At 45.3% G+C, this 21,674-nt stretch overlaps 1 protein-coding gene across 5 annotated transcripts in view; it reads left to right on the top strand.

The window, feature by feature from the left end:
* LOC137380530 (protein bicaudal C homolog 1-like) overlaps positions 1-21,674 on the top strand; it is a 305,313-nt gene that overhangs the window by 261,731 nt on the left and 21,908 nt on the right. For 4 of the 5 annotated variants that reach the window (XM_068052477.1, XM_068052481.1, XM_068052478.1 and 1 more), the window contains 5 exons: positions 6,636-6,825; positions 12,649-12,848; positions 15,300-15,438; positions 16,644-16,800; positions 19,364-19,544. In XM_068052477.1, the coding sequence (XP_067908578.1) occupies positions 6,636-6,825; positions 12,649-12,848; positions 15,300-15,438; positions 16,644-16,800; positions 19,364-19,544 (867 nt within the window). The remainder of the gene's footprint in view (positions 1-6,635; positions 6,826-12,648; positions 12,849-15,299; positions 15,439-16,643; positions 16,801-19,363; positions 19,545-21,674) is intronic. The other variant, XM_068052479.1, reaches the window with a different exon arrangement.

Here is a 21,674-nt window from a genome sequence, read left to right as displayed (position 1 = left end):
TCCGTGTACCGTTGTCAACAAAGGAGGATCTGTCTGTGAATAGGATTAAATCTGGGTTGAGCAATGCTTCCTCTGCTGCTAGGGCTGTCTCCTCTGTTTCTTCCATAATCTCCACACAATCATGTTCTTCTTCCTTCATCTCTTTAGGCCACGGGAGCATAGTCGCTGGATTTACCGGGCTGGCCCGGACAATGTGGAGATTGGGAGCCTCTAGGATCATTGTCCATCGGGTCCATCTAGCTGCTGTCACTTGGGATACTCTGTTCACAGACAGCAATGTGTGGACTGTGTGAGGAAACTTAACGGTTAACTTTTGATCTAATACCGGACCTGCAGTAGCCATCACCGTTTGGCATGTAGCTTCCATAGCTCTTAAACAACTGCCCCATCCTAGGGCGACGGTGTCCAGTCTTTTCGAATAGTATCCAATAGGTCTCTGTTTGTCCTCGTGCTCCTGCGTGAGTTTGGCAGTCATATATCCCTCTTTTTCATGTACGAACAGAGTAAACGGTTTCCCGTTGTCGGGGATTCCCAGGGCTGGCGCTGAGCACAAAGCCCTCTTTAAGTTTTCGAAAGCTTCTTGTTGTTCTTTGGTTAGTGTAACTGATTTTTTAGAGGCCCGCTTTTCCTTCAAGAGATTGGTTAATGGTTGAGCCAGCTGTGTGGATGAGTCGATCCAGTTTCTATTGAAGTTACACAAACCCAAAAATGACCTAAGCTCCTGGATTGTGGTGGGCAGTTTGGCAGCTCGAATGGCGTCGGTCCTGTCCTGGGTGAGCTCTCTCTTTCCTTTCGAAATCTTTTTTCCCAGATACAAGACCTCTCCTTCTGCTATCTGTGCTTTGTCAATACTGGCTTTGTGTCCTCTCTGATGAAGGTGGTCCAGCAAGGTACGCAGATCTTGTTCGTGCTGTTCTTCTGTCTCAGAGGCTAACAGGATGTCGTCCACGTACTGGATGACCGTGGAGTAAATGGAAGGTTCTCTCAAATTCCCTCAAATGGTTTTGTAGGGCCATATGAAATACCGTGGGGCTGTTGTGGAAACCCTGCGGCAGGCGAGTCCAGGTGTACTGTTGTTGTTGTACAGTAAAGGCGAACCACAGTTGGACTCTTGGTGCCAGTGGCACCGACCAAAATCCGTTGGCCATATCGATCATAGAGAACCATTCGTGTTCTGGCTTCAGGGCATTAAATACCGTAGAGGGGTCAGCTACCAGAGGGGCCTTTAGATGAATACATCTAATAGCTTTTCTATAGTCGACAGTAAGCCGCCAGGTCCCGTTTGGTTTCCGTACTGGCCACACAGGGCTGTTTGAGGTACTGTGTGTTTTAACCAGCATGCCTTGCTCCTCTAGCTGTCTAATTACGGGTAGGATTCCTGCAATAGATGTTTGACTGATGGGGTATTGCTTAGTACAGGGAGGAGCGGATCCCGTAAACGTTGCCGGTTCCATCTGAAGTAGCCCACAATCGTTCTTATCCTGAGCCCATATTGGGTGCTCCCTCAGTTGCTCTTTCTTCAAACTTCTGATAGACCAGGTTACCTGGCCGCCTTCGAAATGCAACGAGGACTTCAGCTGAGTGAGAACGTCTATACCGAGGAGTGCTTGGTCCACCGGACCTACCCAGACCGGTGTTATCAATTCGTGCGGACCAAGACCGATGCGTACGGGCTGGGTCCTCTTAATTACCAACCCATTGCCCCCAGCAGCGTAAGCTCTTTTAGTCTTACCATCCATCGGTAGGGAGTTTCCGTATTGTTGAGGTAGACACGTTAATTCGGCTCTGGAATCCAATAAGAAGTCAATGTCTTGGTTGCCCACCCTCGCAGTTACATACAATCCATCTTTTCTATTTTCTACTAGCGCTAGGAGAGGCGCCGAAAGGGCGAGGGAGGGCTCCTCTAGTTTTTTGTCGCATCGAGTAAGGAGGACATCTCCTTCTGTTGCTGGGGCGTCAACCATTTGAACTTCTCAAAGAGGTCGTTGGCATCAGGGGAGGGAGCTGGTTTGGGTGCCGGGTTGTGTCCTTGGCGTCCTCTTCCTTGTCCTCTCGCTCTACACGCCTTAGCCCAATGGCCTTCCTTCCCGCAGTTGTAACAGGGGCCGGGTCGCCTATCTTGCTCTTTGTCAGGCTCTTTCGGTACTGGATCCGTCTGCACAGCTCGAAGCTTGACTCCCATATCCCTGTCCAGCTGAGCGCATCTGTCAATTAACTCTGAGTATTTTACTCTTACTGCGTCCCACTCTGGTAGAGTGGCCTTCAGTATTTTAGACAGTTCTGGCTTTAGTCCATCAACAAATGCGGATCGTAAGGGTCCAAAACTGGTGTCGTCCAGAACCTATGGAGTAGGGTCTATATCCCTGAGTATTCCACCCAGGTGGACCTAAACCTCTCTTCATACTCCCGCACGTCCTTGGAGTACTTCTGCGAATAGGCTGCAACTTTGCCCCAGTCCGTTTTTGCAGGACAAAACTTTCGCAACCACGTGTTAATCGCAATCCATCCGGCGTCAAGTAGCTGACCATCTTTACCCAAAGCAATTTGGACCTCTCTCCTTAGCTTTCAGCTCGCTCGCCCGGGCACCATTACGGCTAGAATCTGTACCCCGTCCCATGGATGGAGATCATAAGAACAATTTAGCAAATTCTGCAGTTTCAAAAGGAAGTGCTAAGGTTTTGCATTGTTGATAATTAATGAATGACATAAGGGGACAGTCACAAAGTAGTTTTTATACAGGACGAGTAATCCAGAAACCTAAGCAAATGATGGGAGACATGAGTTCGAATCAATCTCAAATAAGACTCGCCAACTTTAAGGGCATTTATGTGGTCATTGGATAGACATATGGATGAAAATGGAATAGTGTAGGTCAGATGGTTTCACAGGTCGGCGCAACATCGAGGGCCAAAGGGCCTGTACTGGGCTGTAATGTAATGTTCTAAAAAGCTAGTATCAAAAATGGTGGCCATGAAACTACTGGACTAGTGTAAAAAGCCATCTGTTCACTAATGCCCTTTAGGAAAGGAAATCTGCTGCCCCTTACTAGTTTGGCGTACATGTGACCCCAGACTCCTCTGAAATGGCCTAGCAAGCTACTTCATTGTATTCAAGGACAATTATAGATGGGCAATAAATACATACATACGAACATACGTATTAGGAGCAGGAGTTAGCCATTTGTATCCTCAAGTCTGCTCCGCCATTTGATAAGATCATAGCTGATCTGAATGTGGCCTCAACTCAACTTTCCTGTCTACCCCCCATAATACTTGAGTCCTTTGTCTATCAAGAATCTATCTAATTCAGCCTTGAATATGACCCAGCTAATACAGCTCTCTCCGGAAGCAATTTCCACAGACTAATGACCCTCTGAGAGAATAAAATTCTCCTCGGGCTGGATTTTGTGCAGGAGGCAGGGGTCCCGGCACTGGGCTGAAAAGTCGGGGGGGTTCCCCCACCTCTGCACTTTTTCAGGCCCCCAGAGTGATCCTCCAGTCTTTGGCTGTCAAAGTTGAAGGAGGTGGGATCCCTGTCCCTTTAAAGACTTAATAAGAACGGGAATCCTGCCTCCAAGTGCTGCCGACCAATCACAGAGCAGGCAGCTCAACAGTATCAGCAGCGCCACCAAGAGCGTTGGCCACCTCTGGTACTGCAGAGGCGCAGCATTGGAACCCCAGACCCAAGATAAGTGAGGCAGTGTCCCCGGGGTCAGTCTGGAGGGCCCCTGTGAGGGGATTTGGGGGTGGGCATTCAGTCCAGGGAAAGGTGGTTCCAGGGGGGTACAAAGGTTCCCGGGAAGTGGGGGATCCTCCGTGTGTCATTAAGGAGGGACACCCCACACCCCCAAGCCTGTCGGAAGGGCTCCTCATTTTCCAAGGTGTTCTCCCTGCATGACAGAGGCACCGCCCCCCCCCCCCCACCCTCTGCCCCCCAGGTGCTGGTAAGATCCTAGTCGCAGCAGGAAGATGCCCTTAATTGGCTGTCAGTAGGCCACTTAAGGACTTAAGGGCTTCAATTGGCCTCTGAGCGGGAAGGTGAACATCGGCCTATCCTGCCCCCAGAAAGATCAGGTCTGGCAATCCTGTCGTCAGGTTCCATGGCGCTACTGCTGCTCTGATTCTCTGTCCCCCCCCCACACAGAACCAAATGTTGGGCTGACAACAAAATCCAACCCCTTATCTCCGTCTTAAATGGGAGATCCCTTATTTTTAAACTGTGTCCCATAAGTTGGAACATCCTTCCAGCATCCACCCTGTCAAGTCCCCTCAGGATCTTGTACATTTCAATGAGATCACCTCTCATACTTCGAAACTCCAGTGGGTATCGTCCCAACCTGCTGAACCATTCCTCATAAGATAACACCTTCATCCCAGGAATCAGTCAAGTGGACTTTGTCTGAACTGCTTTTAATGCAATTTTATCCTTTCCTAAGTCAGGAGACCAAAACTGTACACAGTTCTCCAGATGTGGTCTCACTAAGGTCCTGTACAGCTGTAGCAAAACCTTCTAGCTCGCTTTCTCTCATACTCTAATTTTTCCCTCCTTATTAATCTTTTAGTCATTCTTTGCTGTGTTTTTAATATTCTGTCCAATGTTCTGATCTGTGACCCATCTTTGCACAGCTGTATGCTTTTTCTTTACTTTTGATTCTATCTTTAACTTTTTTTTTTAGTTAACCATGGATGGTGGATACTCCCCTTAGAATTTTTCTTTCTTGTTGGAATGTATCTATTCTACGTATTCTGAAATATCCCATTAAATGTCTGCCACTGCATCTCTATTGATCTATCCCTTAACCTACTTTACCAGTTTACTTTAACTAGCTCTATTTTCATGCCCATATTTAAGTTTAAAATACTAGTCTTAGACCCACTCTTCTCTCACACCAACTGAATGTAAAAATTGAGTCATATTCTGATCGCTGCTGCCTAGGGGCACCTTCACTATGAGGTCATTGACTAATTCGATCTTATTGCTTTTATGCTGATAGTCCCTATTTACCAATTCCAGGAGCATACACTTAGTGCAATAAGACAAGCCTCTTTCAAACACAGACACTTAGCACAGTCTGCCCTGAGCCCCTGCTAATTTTCACGTGTATTGTTATGTTGGGCTGAATTTTGGAAGCTCGAGCATCAAAAAGGCGCAGCGCACGCTTGACTTGCTGCGATATTTTGCGCGGCGGCTCATTTACATAGAGGGGGCACAGACGCCGGCACAATTTTTAAAGGGCTTCAAGCCCTTCATTGGCATGTAAATTTTTAAAGGTCCCAGTCTCCAGGAAATAAAAATAAAATTTCATTATATCTTTGAAACCCCCTCTCGCCTCCCCAATGAGTGATCATTATATAAATTCCCCACTCCCCCAGAAAAAACTTCTATTCATATCCCGAGCTTCCCCCCCAAACTTTATTCCCTTTGAGCCTCAACCCCTTCCCACCATGCCCGCAACCAATCGCGTTCATTTCTGCCCCTCTCCCCCTCCCCCTACCCTGAAAAATTCATTCCTCACCCCTTCCCACCATTGTCCGCCTCAAATCTCCGAACGGAGATCTGAAAGTGCGGGAGGTCCGGCTACCGGCGTGGGATGGCCGTCGAGGCATTGTACGTTCTTTTGCATCTATTTAAATTTATTTAAATGAAGGCTCCGCTGCCGAGCAGTGGGGGGGGTGGGCGGAGGGGTGCTGCCCTGAGGCCTCGCCACTGCCGGTAATGTGCAGCGGGGCCTTCCCGGCATCGAGGGCTTATAAAATTCAGCCCATTATGTATGTGTTTAGATCACATCATCTTATGACAGAGAGAGTAGCTACTTTGCTGACACACCTTTCTAATGGGTTGCAGAGCTGGAAATTCTACACGGCTGCAGCTTCAAACAGCTCTTGACATGATGTGCACCTTCTCAAACCATCATGTCAGAAGAATTAGATGTGCGGGTGTGTTTAGTTTGAGGTTTGTATCTCCCATATAGACATATAGCTATGCATACCTACAAAGGCAAGTCTGGTAGCTCAGTGGAATATAATCTTTGTGGTTTCTGATGCGGAAATTAATTTTCCAAATATTGCAAGGCATGTCTGACAAATACTTTGTGCTTTGCTGGGATCGTTGACTCATTTCTGCCTCAACATCAAAATGTAGGTAGTTCAAATAATAATAATTAGGACTTGTTCTACTGAGTACATCTGTCACATTGGAGCTTATACATTTTGTGTGAATAAATGTGCTGATAATTTGTTTTATGGACTTCAAGCAAAAGGAAACATTTATTTTCATTAACTGGGTTCAGGATTTAAAACCTATGCATCTCTTCACATCTTCCTAATGTCCTGGTGCTGAGCACCACATTTCAATTCCGAGTGCATCTGGTGTCTGTGCTTTTTAGACTTTCATGAAAACGTGTGGAGCAATGATCTTCAGTTTCAATTGTTTCAAATCCCCTCCCTCCCTCCCTCCCAAGATGTGTTTTATTGGTCTGGCTGAAACGTGTGAACTTATGTGTGATATCAAGGACTACATTAGATATACCAGTTATGATTTATGCTTCTTTGTGTGCATGTTAAAAGTCCAGGATGCTATTTTAAGATGATAAAGGACCTAAAATTATTTATCTTCCTGTCCCTCTTGCTCGTCAGTCAGTGATTGTGAAAAGCGTGGAAAGAAATGCTGTAAATATGTATGAAGCAAGAAAGTGTCTTCTGGGTTTGGAAAACAGTGGTGTTGCGATGACACCAAATGTGCCATCAGCAGTTACCTGTCCCATAGGACTCTCCTGTCATGGACTTGATATCCTGGCTTCAGCTGGACTTGGCCTTGCTGGATTAGGTATGAAACTATTTTTATACAGTTTTCAGGACTAATGCAACATCTGTTACCTTGCTAAATCTGTAATCTTTACCACTGGGAGTCTTGTAGCTTCTTGAAATTGTTTTTGATCTGTTTGAAAAGGTTGGGGGAGCGAGGTCATATTGAATACAATTTGGAAATCAGAGTGCACACTGAATCACAAATTCACAGCACAGGAGGAGCCCATTCAGTAGGATCTCTAGATTGGATGCCATTATCTCACTATAATCTGATCAATATTATGTTACAATTTAACTTTTTATAAATACTCTATGATTGAAGAGAAATGGGAACTCAGCTCCTGGACATTACCTGGGCTGAAGGTAAGGGTGCTGTAAACCGTGGCGCGGAGTCAACTCCCCCTTGGCCCCTTTATTCCCTTCACCCACTTGATCCTGGCTGTCACGTGGGACTAAGTCCTCTTAATTCAGGCTCAGGCTGGGTGTTTGGGATATCAGGGTTACAGAAGAGCCACCCTCCACCTAATCCACCAGCTACAGTTAATGGCTTAGTACAAAGAGGAGGAAACTCAGTCCTTTCTTTAACTATCAATTTACTTTATTCACGTTGTTGTACAATGTTAGACAAAAGCATGCAACTCAACCTGGGCTATACAGTTAATAACAAAGCTAGCTAGAATCAATAAGCACACCCACTAGGTTCCTCTGACCTTTCCCTGACCTAGTCACAGAAAACAAAGGATAATACCCGAAAAAGGGGAGAGCTGACGCTGGCCAGGCGTTCCGTTCTCTCTCTCTTTTACGTCCTCGCCGCGTTGCTCACGCAGTGTCTTCCACTTCTGCGATGGTTGGTTTCCGGAGTTCCTTGCTGGCTCTATGCCTGAGAATCTCTATACTTATTCTCTTTCTTATCTCTTCAAAACTGTGCTGTCTCTTTCCGGTTGGTTTAAGCCTGCTCACCTTGTTCGTATCTTCTCCTTATTGGCCCAGGCCCAAAGACCCCGGTATCACACCGTGTCCAAATAAGGCTGTATTCCTGTGATCTCTCCTTTGTCTTGTCACATAAATTAATTAGTTCAAACTGGTTTTTACCAGCACAGGCCAGTGTCTGAGCCCAGGTTACTATAGTTCATGAACTGTTCAACAATTTGTAACAGACTCTGTATTTCTTGCAGCCCCTGGCCAACAGTGCAGTTTGATAAAACAACACTGTAGTTGCTTATGTGGCTGAATGTACGGAGGAATATAAAATAGCTTATTTGCTCCATTGTAGCTTCACTCCCATTACTCACTGCAGAAGGACCAACAAATCCACACTATATTTTTTTTGTTATTCATTTCATGGGATGTGTGCGTTGCTGGCTAGGCCAGCATTTATTGCTCATCCCTAATTTCCCATGAGAAGGTTAGCTGTTTTCTTGAACCGCTGCAGTCCATGTGAGGTAGGTACACCCACAGTGCTGTTAGGAAGGGAGTTCCAGGATTTTGACCCAGCGACAGTGAAGGAACGATGATATAGTTCCAAGTCAGGATGGTGTGTGGCTTGGAGGGGAACTTGCAGGTGGTGGTGGCCCCACGCATCTGCTACCCTTGTCCTGCTAGGTGGTAGAGGTCGCGGGTTTATATATTCAGTGATGATCCAAGTAGGAATAAGAATTATGCCACCAATGACTATGCAAGTCTTAAGCAGGCTAAAAACAGGCAAATGAAGTGCCAGGGATGAATGGTATTTATCCTAGGGTACTAAGAGAGACGAGGGATAAGGTTTATGAGGTACTGATGGTCATTGGGCAGTTCTCCACTAGGTTGAAAATGAGGTCATGTGGAAGCCACTTTCATAATAAGGTGAGAAAACCCAGACAACTACAAAGTCATTAGTTTTATATCAGGGTTCAGCATAAAATAAGGGACACATTATCAGAACTAAACTTGAGGACAGTCTGTATGATGATGATCTAACAAATAGCAGATTCAGAAGTTGGCCAGCCTCCTTCATCTTTTGAGGCAATAGCATCCAATGTAGAGATCCCACTGGCCATCATCCTCCTGTGCTATGAAAGTCTTGATTTCCAAAAAGCTTTTGGTAAAGTAATGCATGAAAGACTGGCTCTGAACTGTAAAGCAGGACTCCAAATAAGCCGTGCTTAAACTGAACAATGCTCTGGTTAGATTACACCCAGTTTTGGTCATGGGGACATGGAGACTGTAAATGGTGCTGAGTAAAGGCATGAAACTGATCCCAGGTATTGAGAGACTGGCAAAGCTTTAGCTCTTTAGTTTGAAAGAAGTTAACTCAGTGAGGTAGTTACTTGGTGCTGCAGGAAAATTGAAATGGAGATCAGGGAAATAACAGTTTAGCCGGTGATTTTCTTGGAGTTGCTTCCACTTCACTGCTGTAACATTGCCAGAAGTGCAGTGAAAATCAATTAATCAGTCTCTCTTCTGTCTTGCCCTTTCTGCCCTCATTCACTGCACTCCCCACATTCTCTCCTTGCACTCTCTTCGCTCTTCTGTCTCTTTCCCTTTTTTTTTCAGATCTCCCTTCTCTTTTTTTTCTAAAAGCTTGCACATTCCCATGCACACATTCAAGTCAAGCTCTCTCCCTCATTCCCTCTCCCTCTCACAGGCTCTTCCCCAAACATGCACGCAGACAGACATGCACACTAACTAAGCTGCCTGTGGTCTGATGGAGACATGGAGCTGCAGAAATTGGAGGGCTGCTTACATTCTGTGGGATCATGCAGCTGGTACTTGTGGTTAATAACTGATCCAGGTTTGGGTGAAGTGTTCTGGTGACCTCTCGTGGTTTGGGGGAAGATGACTTGATCTCGAGCAACTCTATGCTGCTGTGTCCATACTCGCAGCAAGTCCAATTCCCCTATCACCCCTGTGTTCACTGACCTACATTGGCTCCCGGTCAAGCAATGCCTCGATTTAAAAAATTTTCATCACTGTTTTCAAATCCCTCCTTGGCCTCACCCCTCCCTACCTCTGTAATCTCCTGCAGCCCCACAACCCTCCAAATATCTGCGCTCATCTAATTCTGGCCTTTGAGCACCCCGATTTTAATTGTACCAGGATTGGTGGCTGTGCCTTCAGTTGCCTAGACCCTAAACTCTGGAAATGCCTCACTAAACCGCTCCACCTCTCTTTCTTCCTTTAAGACTCTCCTTAAAACCTACCTTTTTGACCAAGCTTTTGGTCATCTGCCCTAATATTGCTTTATGTGGCTTGGTGTCAAATTTTGCTTTATAAAGCTTCTGTGAAGCACTTTTGGGCATATTATTACATTAAAGGTGCTACATAAATACAAAATGTTGTTGAAGTGTTCTGCTAACAGTTCTGGATTTGGGAGAGGGATTCTGGTGACGGGTTTGGGGAAAGGTTCTGGTGACGGCTTTGGGTTTGGGGAAGGGTTCTGGTGACGGCTTTGGGTTTGGGGAAGGGTTCTGGTGACGGCTTTGGGTTTGGGGAGGAGTTCTGGTGACGGCTCTTGGTTTGGGGAAGAGTTCTGGTGACGGCTCTGGGCTTGGGGAAGGGTTCTGGTGACCGCTCTGGGCTTGGGGAGGGGTTCTGGTGATGGGTTTGGGTTTGGGGAGGGGTTCTGGTGACGGCTTTGGCTTTGGGTTTGGGGAAGGGTTCTGGTGACGGCTTTGGGTTTGGGGAAGGGCTCTGGTGACGGCTTTGGGTTTGGGGAAGGGTTTTGATGACGGCTTTGGGTTTGGGGAAGGGTTCTGGTGTCGGCTCTGGGTTTGGAGAGGGGTTCTGGTGACGGCTCTGGGTTTGGGGAGGAGTTCTGGTGACGGCTCTGGGCTTGGGGAGGGGTTCTGGTGATGGATTTGGGTTTGTGGAGGGGTTCTGGTGACGGCTCAGGGTTTGGGAGAGTGAGTTCTGGTGACGGCTTTGGGTTTGGGGAAGGGCTCTGGTGACGGCTTTGGGTTTGGGGGAGGGTTTTGGTGACGGCTTTGTGTTGGGGGAAGGGTTCTGGTGTCGGCTCTGTGTTTGGGGAGGGGTTCTGGTGACGGCTCTGGGTTTGGGGAAGGGTTCTGGTGACGGCTTTGGGTTTGGGGAAGGGTTCTGGTGACGGCTTTGTGTTTGGGGAAGCGTTCTGGTGACGGCTTTGGGTTTGGGTTCTGGTGACGGGTTTGGGTTCTGGTGACGGGTTTGGGTTCTGGTGACGGCTTTGGGTTTGGGGAGTGGTTCTGGTGACGGCTTTGGGTTTGGGGAGGGGTTCTGGTGACGGGTTTGGGGAAGGGTTCTGGTGATGGGTTTGGGGAAGGGATCTGGTGATGGCTTTGGGTTTGGGGAAGGGTTCTGGTATCGACTATGGGGGAAGGGTTCTGGTGTCGACTATGGTGGAAGTGATTCTGGTGACAGCTCTGGGTATAGGGAAGGGATTCTGGTGACGGCTCTGTGTTTGGGAGAGGGGTTCTGGTGACTGTTCTGGGTTTGGGGAAGGGTTCTGGTGACGGCACAGGGTTTGGGGGAGGGGCTCTGGTGACGCTGGGTTTGGGGGAGGGGTTCTGTGTACGGCTGGGTTTGGGGTGGGATTCTGGTGACGGCTGGTTTTGGGGAGAGGTTCTGGTGATGGGTTGGGGGAGGGGTTCTGCTGACGCCTGGGTTTGGGGGAGGGGTTCTGGTGATGGGTTTGGGGGAGGGGTTCTCGTGACGGCTCTGTGTTTGAGGGAGGGGTTCTGGTGACGGCACTGGGTTTGGGGGAGGGGTTCTGGTGATGGCTGGGTTTGGGGGAGGGGCTCTGGTGACGGCTCTGGGTTTGGGGAGGTGTTCTGGTGACGGCACTGGGTTAGCGGAGGGCTTCTGATGACGGCTCTGTGTTTTGGGGCGGGGTTCCTGAGACGGGTTTGGGGGGAGGGGTTCTGGTGACGGCTCTGGGTTCGGGGGAGGGGTTCTGGTGACGGCTGGCTCGGTGGAGGGGTTCTGGTGACATGTTTGGGGTAGGGGTTCTGGTGACGGCTCTGTGTTTGGGGGAGTGGTTCTGGTGACGGCTGGGTTAGGGGAAGGGGTTCTGGTCCTGTTTTTTTTTCAAACAGTAAGAAAAGAATCAACTGCCAAAAACTGCTGCCACGGCTGAGGCAAAAGTTCAACTGTTGTGCAGTGGGATTTCTGGCAAATAAAATTTGAAACCGGAATGACTGCTCTGTTTTCCCTTGGTGAGCAGCACACATCCATTCCTCCCGTACACAAATGCCAAAAGGACCACCATTCCACAGCTATCCCGTGAGTGTATTACCTTAAATGGGTCAATATGGCTGTAAATCATGTCAACTCTACCCGAGAGAGGTATTTGGGCCTTGTATTTCTTATAACTATTCATCAAATCCACGCTGTGAAGGTTGAGGCAAAGAGCAGAAATCTGCAGTTGTAAGAAGACCAAGTTTGTAAGAACCCAGTTCAGGATTTGTTTCAATCTCAGGTGTCTGTCCATTGGCCAGTTTGGTGAGAAGCTCTACTGGATGGGAGCACCAGGCAGGGTTAGATCAGAGCCTTGCCTCTCAAATGACCAATTCTTTTCTAATTCTTCCAACTTTGAGTTTCAGGGGTAAAAATTCCAGGAGCTCATCCCAGAATTTTGCTCTGCCAGGACTTTTCATCCCCAAAAAGTGAACAAATGGAAAATTGCATGGGCTGAGGCCGCCCAGTTTCGCAATGTACAGTCCCGGCACATGAGGGAGAGATGTGTGGAATCTATACCCCTGGAAAACTTTAATCAAATTGGAATCTTGCAAGCAAGTGTCAATAAAAAGGACTACTCTTCAAAAACAAATAAGAGAATAAACAAAATGTTAACGGATTTTTGTTTTTTATTAATTGATTCACCCAGGTTTCTCCACAGTATCTCCCCTCATGATCCCACCGACAACACAAGCGACCTTGACCAGTATCTTGCTGTCGGGCCTGCATGGGTACGGCCAGACCACACCATCGCCACCTCCCGGTCTAGCACCCATGGATATTCAGATCAGCACCTTGTCACCAGAGAGCGATAAGACAGCAACTTCCTGCATCAATGGCCATGTTAAGGTAAAAGGAAGTGTTCATGTTTGAACTGGATGGTTGGGGTAATGTCAACTGCGTTATGAATTTTTTCAACAAGAAATTTAATTTAACCATCTCCAGCCCAAAGGTATATGTAATTAGGGTCACCAACCATGATTGGACATTCCTGGAGGTTTCGCCGCATGCCCTCCTGCCTCCAACGTCTCCTCCCCCATGCGTCTGCCATTGGTTGCCCAACATGCCCATCTTCACAGCGCACTTTGCCACACCAATTGAAAAGCGAATGACTCTTCATTACCCACTTGGATGATTCTTGCCTGTCAGGCAGTCAAACAGCCTCTCCCCCATCGCCAATATTTTTATAACTAAAAAACAAAAGTATTGAAAATTATTTTTTTTAGTAGTTCTACACTTTTTCTCCCATTCTCCCAACAGGAGCAAGTTGGAGATTAATCTTTAACACCGCGAGACCACAGGACAATCCTGGAAGGTTGACAATCCTACTTGTAATCTTTTAGCTAGAACTGACGTTTTACTGTGCGATTGTTCATCTCACTTGGCCTGACTTTTAAATGCTGGAGGAAAAAGGATTTTTTAAATCTTTGTTTTAAACCCTGAGTACTGAATGAGCTTTTCAGATTTCAAAATGCCTGTAAATTGTTCTGAAGGCTGGACTCATCTTGGGCCTTGTTTCAGGGGATGGCGACAGCCCTCAGGTACATTGCCCACAGACTATTCTTCATCAGGGAACCCAGCTATTTAACTTTGTGGGGACGACATCACAGCTGGGTACAACCCTGTTCTCACATTCTCATAGAATAGTACAGCACAGAAGAAGGCCATTTGGCTCATCGAATCTGCACTAGATCCACACACTGCGCAAGTCATCATATGATGGGAATAGGAAAAATACGTCCGTTTTTATAACACATCTCTACGAAACACCTCAGAGTTTTTATATAGAATACAATTACTTATGTCAATCACTGTGGCAGGTTTTTAGCAATGGTATAAGGGAAAAGCAGGGCACAGAGAGGAAGAGACAGTGGCCAAGACTCAAAGGGACTTTGAATCACAGTGATAGACACAGACCTACTGATACTCGTAGAAATAGATAGAAAGCATGGCAGAGAGAATATCAATCAGAGAGATAGAGTTTAAAAAAAAGAAATGCAAGGTTAAAGAGAAGAAATCAAGCAAAGAACTTGCATTTACATAGCACCTGTCATTTCCTCAGGATATTTAAAAGTACTTTGCAGTATTCACTGTTGTAGTATCAGGGCATCTAGTTTCTGAACATCAAGATTCCATGTGCTGCAATGAGATAAAAGACCAGTTCATCTGTTTTCAGTGGTGTTAGTTAAGTGAGGCATGTTGGCCAGGACACCGGAGAACTCCCCATTCTTCTGCGAAAAGTGTTGTGAGATCTTTAACATCCACCTGAATAGGCAGACCTCAGTTTAATGACTCAGCCAAAAGACAGCACCTCTGACGGAGAAGTGCTCTCTTAGTACTACACTGGTGCCTCAACCTAGACGTTACGCTCAAGTCCTGAGCTACAACCGTCCAATTTAGCGGCAGGGTTTTGAGCAATTCATTGAAGCTGATGAGCAGGAGAATTTGCTGAATCCCTCCTTCCTTTTCTTGCCTGGGGAAGGCTGAGGAATAGAATGCCCCCACAAACGCCTGCACTGAAATCAGCTAAATCAGCACAGTTTAGGGATTAAACCTTGAAAATTTGTTGTTTTTATTGTAGCTCACAGTCATGGCACGGGGATGCTATATTAGTAATAGTGGTTCTGGAATGAAACCTTATTTTATTTGTAGCACTTGGGAGGATTTTCTTCAAACGGTATTCCACTATTTTTGGTTTGGATAATGAGATGCTATTAATTAGAGTGAAGTGTCTGTTAACTGTTCTTGGGGACGAATAAAATGTAAATGTAAAATTTACCTAGACCAACATTAAACAGATTGGAAAAGATTATCCAAAATCTCCAGTGTTGGGAAATCAACCATTTAGGAATATCAACAGCATATTCTGTAAAATTGGTTCAACCAGAATTTTGATGTTGATTTCCTGACACTTGAACCCCTGGTCCTTTACCTGGATTAGTCAAGTTGGTTTTAAACCAAAAGAGAAAGTAAGAGACTGTTGGGTTGTTGAAACATCACTGGCAGATTATCATTGGCACCAGTGAGAATGTCTGCATTGGACTGTAGTCTAATGGATTTTCCATTTAGAAATACAAAGAAAGAACTTGCATTGATATAGCACTTTTCATGACCTCAGGAAGAGCTTTATAGTCAATGAAATATTTTCGAAGTGTAGTTTCTTTTGTAATGTAGGAATACTAGGGAATCTGCACTAAACGACCTTTGATACGAAACAGGCGCACAAGCTGCAACGCCTGCAAAAGTTTTTGCAGTATTTTGCCATCTGAGATGCATAACTGAAATGTTTTGTTTTCACAGCCTTCAAGTGCTATTTATACTAGAATTTCAACTCCCTGCCTAGCAGATAAAGTGTTGAGCAGTAACCATTCTGAGGTACCTCGAGAGAGTGCAATCAGCCCCCAAGAGCAACTGACCAGCAAATCCAGTCCAGGAGAAGGTAACTTGCCAATGAGAAGGTGACTTTATTAACACTGGTCTAGTGGGGTTAACCTGTCCTGGGATCCAGTTCAAATCCAGCCCATGGCCACTGGGACCAGAGTTTCAGTTATCGGTAAAATTTGCGCACTAAATGAATTTGGGTGGTCACTATTCAGTTCCTTTTGGATGCTGTACACAACTGCCATAACTTCTTAGTAATTGGGACTGGATTTGTAGCCTTGCTGCACAGGGCACAAGACGGTTGGTGTGAGAAGAGGGAAGTGTCAAACTGAGTCAGTTAGGTACTTGTCCAACAACATGCCTGAGCTTTGTAATTGAGATACAGTAGGAATTTTACTCTGCTCTCAAACTGTGCAGTACAGAGGCAAGATTTTTTTTTGATTTGCTTAAAATTGAGACGCGTGTCGATAGTTATTTGTGTTTCCTCTTTATTTGTCCGTTAGAAGCAAAGGTACGAGTCTGCTTGCATTGAAGTCTGGAGTTGGCATGAGGAATTTTGGCTTCACGTGCCAATCGTGGGTCATGTGAATCAGATGTTAAAGTCTGACTAATTCTGAGGAGAATTGAGAAGGAGGCATTCTTCTCCAGAAATGTCAGGTTGGGCTTTACTGCAATTGGGCTGCGCTGAGACCATAACAACGGTCTTGAGACAGAGCAAAGTTGTCCGACGCCAACTCTGCAGTTGTAGCGTTAATGTACCATACAATAATTCAAACATGCAAAGGGTGGGGTGGGGTGTCAGGAGGGGGCTCATGACCCCTCTGCCCAATCGCTTTTGAGGGTGGCCAATACTCTGTCAGGACGTGGCCAAAACTGACTACAAATAATTTAGAAATTGAGCTTTATAATTCCCGATTGCAATTGCGGTGTAGTTTTGAGTCTGACAAGAATGTAAGCACAGCATTGGAGGACGATGTCGTGGCTGTGTTGTGCCAGGTTTGCCAATCTGGACCCTGCCCCCCCACAGCCCACAAATCTTTTTACCTTGTTTCCACTCCTGTGTGCAACAATAATCAGGTTGCTGTGAATAGCTAAACTCTGTAGAAAATGGTTGTTGTATTTGATTAAACTAATGTCAATAACTGAAACTTCCATTTCAATCATTCACGAGCGTTGAAGCAGAATGATTTGTGTTCTCCTAATGTTGCATTGCGTTGGCTGTGGTGTGAGCGATGCCATTTTGCGCTTTGGCTGATTTTACAGGTTCCAACGATGCCTTTGTGGAAGTGGGCATGCCCAGAAGTCCTTCGCACTCGGCCAACAGCAATGAACTAAAGCAGATGCTCAACAGTCCTTCCACGTCGGTGGCTAAACGACAGACCTTGGAGTTGCTGCAGGGCACCAAGAATACCCATCGGCAGTAAGTACTTTAGTAGATTGTGGGACAGACCACACCAGCACCCTGCAACTTGGCATCTGTTGAACACTGTCTGTCACTGGTCACTATGGTGGTGAGCAAAACACTCCATTGGCTATAAGAATATATTATTTAAAATACATCCCTCAAATGTACAACGGCCTTTGAAAAGGTGCAGAGTAGATTTACCAGAATTCTACCAGTGAGGGTAGTGATGTTGAGAGACTAGGAAGGTTGCACTCCTTCAAGCAGAGAAGACTAAGGGGAGATTTAATAGAGGTATTTAAACTTGGGAAATTATGAAAGATAGGAAGAAATGACAAACAGCCTTATGTTTTATAAAATAAATATGATTGATCAGGGAATATGTTTACATATATTCCATTATGTTATTGGGAAAAGTGCTAACAGCCAAATGCACCTCCCACCATGGCTGATCTTGGTTATAATTTCATGCGGAGTTCAGAGATCTTTTGTCGCGTTCCAGGATTTTCCCATTGAAAGGAACTTGGCGCTATTTCTGTGAACATGTTAGTTTGAAGTTAAGTTACATCAGCAGTCAGAGGGTGAGCAGTGGAATGTATTTGAAAGTTAGTTGCACCAGTTTTGGAATGCCGGAATTTGTGGGGGCTAATCCTATCCCAGCCATTTCAGGTGGAGGTTAAAATTGCCCCCCGTTATCTTGATTGCGCCATTTATTTTTGAAAGAGCAGGACATAGTTTCTCCGGATTCACAGCCGGGAAGGGGAGAGGTTTAATTGGCAGTCCTCCTGATCAGTCCCCGAATATGGGGAGGGATTGTGGTCAGCTGCTAGTTACTGCCCAAGAAGAAGAGGGAGAACCAGGAGGAATGCATGGGGAAGAGGTCAGTTGGTGAGTTCCAGGCAGGTCATCCTTAAGAAGAATGCATGCCTAGGCTTAGATGACTGACCAGGTTCCAGAAAATGAATGTTCCTTAGCCCACTGAAAGGGTCAGTGTGGCATACAGTCCATATATGTCTTGAAGGCAGTTGGATTAAAGTGAGATTTGATTGAAACAGTTCGTCTGTATGTTCAATTGCTGGCTGTAAAGTTGCTTAACGATTTGTGCGTGGCCTCCTCGCACTGAAATATCTTCAATCCACCTTCAAATTACAAATTAAATCCTTATGCACTGCACTTTCCATAAATAGAAATTATGTAGCACAGGTGCGCTCTTGAACATAAAACACAAGGACCACTTAAGCAACTGGCCAGCTCCTCTGGACCAAAGTAACGTCTGAGACAGACATGGAATTTGTGATGCATTTACCTACAGGGTGGCTGAACTGAAGACAAATGTTCACAATTTTTATTTGAATGTTAATTGTTCCCAGGGGCAAAAAAAAATCAAAGCAAATAAATCCAATAGGGAATTCAGGACAAATATCTTCATTCATAAAGTGGTTACAATGTGGAACTTGAGGTGAATTATTTTTTTATTCATTCATGGGATGTGGGCATCACTGGCCAGGCCAGCATTTATTGCCCATCTCTAATTCCCTTGAAAAGATGGTGGTGAGCTGCCTTCTTGAACCGCTGCAGTCCATTTGGGGTAGGTACACCCACAGTGCTGTTAGGAAGGGAGTTCCAGGATTTTGACCCAGTGACAGTGAAGGAACGGCAATATAGTTCCAAGTCAGGATGGTGTGTGACTTGGAGGGGAACTTGCAGGTGGTGGTGTTCCCATGCATTGATGTATTTAAGGGGAAGCTAGATAAACACATGAGGGAGAAAGGAATCGAAGTATAAAAAAACTTATATAGAAACATAGAAAATAGGAGCAGGAGTAGGCCATTCGGCCCTTCGGGCCTGTTCCGCCATTCAAAAAAGATCATGGTTGATCGTCTAATTCAGCACCCTGCTCGTGCTTTTTCCCAATATCCCTTGATCCCTTTGGAATTAAGAAATATATATATCAAAAACAAATTGTAACAAAACATTCCAAGGTACTCCACAGGACCATTATAACGCAAAGTATGACTCCGAGCCACAAAAGGAGATATTAGGTCATATGACCAAAAGCTTGGTCAAAGGGGTAGGTTTTAAGGAGTGTCTTAAGGAGGAAAGTGAGGTGGAGAGGCAGAGAGGTGTAGGGAGGGAATTCCAGAGCTTGGGCCTAGGCAACTAAAGGTGCAGCCACCAATGGTGGAACGATTAAAATCAGGGATGCACAAGAGACCAGAATTAGAGGAGCGCAGATCTCTTAGAGGGTTGTGAGGCTGGAGGAGATTACAGAGATAGGGAAGGATTTGAAAATAAAGATGAGAATTTTAAACTCAAGATGTTGCTTGACTGGGAGCCAATGTAGGTCAGCGAGCATAGGGGTGATAGAGGAACAGGATTTGATACTGATGGGGTGAGATGAAGAGGAGTGGAAGGGGGCTTGTGTGGAGCATAAATGCTAGCATACACCAGTTGGGCCAAATGGCTTATTTCTGTGCTGTAGACTCTATGTAATGTATGTATTTCTTGCTGAGATGAATGTGAACATAGAAAATTAACTTCTTTTAAGAAACTAAATCTGATAGGTGATTTTACCTTGCAGTACCTCGGACAGACTGCTTTCAGATTCTGACTCCAGTGCCACTGAGGGCAGTGCGACTGATAAGCGGGCCCCTGGGAGCGAGCGGGCAGCAGAAAGAGCTGCTGCTGCCCAACAGAACTCTGAGCGACTGCGGCTTGCTCCGCAATCAGCGTATGCAAATATCCAGGTAGTGGCGATGATGGTATGCATCTTGAGAAATCAAAAATATAGGCATGTACTTAATTTCGGTCCATGTGGGCCTGTGGGTGTCATTGTAAACTAAACTGGTTTACTCGAGATTTGAGAGAGCTATGTTGGGTGTCAGCTAGGTTATGTATCATTGTTCCCCGGTAACTGTGTTTTGATCCTCATAGATGATGAATGTTAAACTTTCAAATTTTGTTTTATTCGTTCTTGGGATGTGAGCTACATTTCAGAGGACAGTTAAGAATCAACCACATGCTGTGACTCTGGAGTCACGTGTAGGTTACACCAGCTAAGGACTGCAGATTTTCTCCCTTGAAGGACATTAGTGAAACAGATGGGTTTTTACGACAGTCCGCTAGTTTTATGATCATTATTAATGAGACTAGCTTTTTATTCCAGATTTATTTTAAAAATGAATTGAATTTAAGTTTCCCCAGCTGTCATGGTGGGATTTGAACTCATCTCTCCAGAGCATTAGTCCAGGCTTCTGGATTACTAGTTCAGTAACATTAATACTATGCTACCATCCCCCAGCTCTCAATAGTTAACTGCACTGCCCAGGTGGCACAAGGCCGACAGACCAGGCAAGGGCAGATTTCATTCTCTAGTCTATGTTCAGTTGGTTGATCTCGGCCTAGGTCGTAGTTAGTTTCTTGCAATTGACTTTGGGCTCGGAAGGTGATTGAAATCAGCCAGCAAGTCTGATTGCCAGGTGCTGTCTACTGGAAAAAGGCCATGTGTTCACATTGAGTGAGGGTAAGGTTGGGTTTGACTTCAATGCCCGTGCGGTTGAATAGATTGTGTATACTCACTGTATAAGGATAAACACATTGGCCACTTGGGGAAGGGGCCCTACTAACCTGAGTCTCCATGTTCAGGAGAGAAGGGGAGAAATTTCTGAAGGAAAATATTAAGATGATTACTTGGGCTTTTATCATAATATTGAGATTGTTAACAGCTTAGTTGTGCTGGAAACCGCTGACATTCCTCCTCCAGTTAAAATTTTTTATTCCATTCTCTCCGTCGGCCCCCAAAATGATCAGAACAGGAATGGTTGAATTTTTCACTAACCAAATTGTTCTTTTTATGTTCAGTTATTTTATATGAAGTATTTAAGTTCAGATTTTCCTGTGCTGATTTTGGGCCACTTCACATACTGCCCAATCCATCTGCAAAGGGAAGCCTGTCTGTAAGTGATAATGAACTAAGTTTTTAAAAAAAAGTAAAAGCTATCAGCTGACGTTCGGTCTGTAGCAATCTTGCCTCTCAGTCAGGAGATTTTGGGTTCAAGAGCCAGTCTAGAGTCATGAGCACAAAATCCAGGCTGATACTCTAGTGCAGTACTGAGGGAGTGCTGCACCGTCGTCTTTCAGTTGCTATATTAAATTGAGGCCCTCTCGGGTAGATGTAAAAGATCCCACAGCACTATTTCAACACAGAGCAGGGAAGTTCTCCCCATTACCTGGGGAGAACTTATTTATGCCTCAACCATCTTGATGAAATCAAATTATCCGCTCATTGTCACATTGCTGTTTGTGGGAGCTTGCTGGGTGCAAATTGCCTGCTACGTTTCCTACTTTACAACAGTGACGACACTTCTAACGTACTTCATTAGCTGTGAAGTGCTTTGTGACATCCTGAGGTCGTGGAAGGTGCTATGTAAATGAAAGTCCTTCTTTCTTTTTAAACCTCTTTTCAAAATGCGATATCATGCCCTGGGATTAGCATGTGGATGTGTAACATTACTTGGGTTTTTTTTTATAGCTGACCCTCATTCAAAATGGTGGACTGGTATTTAATTTTCAAGATTGAGTTTTTAAAATCTGTTTGAATGAATTGATGTTTGTTTGAAAAATTTCCTCTGCTAGAATTGTAATATTTCTTAATAGTGTAAAGTTGCTCCATACAGCTCCCATCAATTTGGAGAAACTGGAAACATCGAACTATGTATATATCTGAGAGTAACTTCATTTCAAGCCAAAAGATAATTTTGTTTAAGTGAAGTAGACGTATTCAGACCAGTCATCAAGTTTGCATTGGCTGGAAATACTACAAAAGACTTTCAGTTTGTATTGTACAACCTTAATTGATTGGTTTTGAATGAGTGTAGTTCTTTTAAAATCTC

Source organism: Heterodontus francisci, chromosome 20, assembly GCF_036365525.1.
Source record: "Heterodontus francisci isolate sHetFra1 chromosome 20, sHetFra1.hap1, whole genome shotgun sequence".
Taxonomy (NCBI): Eukaryota; Metazoa; Chordata; class Chondrichthyes; order Heterodontiformes; family Heterodontidae; genus Heterodontus; species Heterodontus francisci.
The sequence above is the reverse complement of the archived record's forward strand: the minus strand, read 5'-3'. Positions and strand labels throughout refer to the sequence as shown.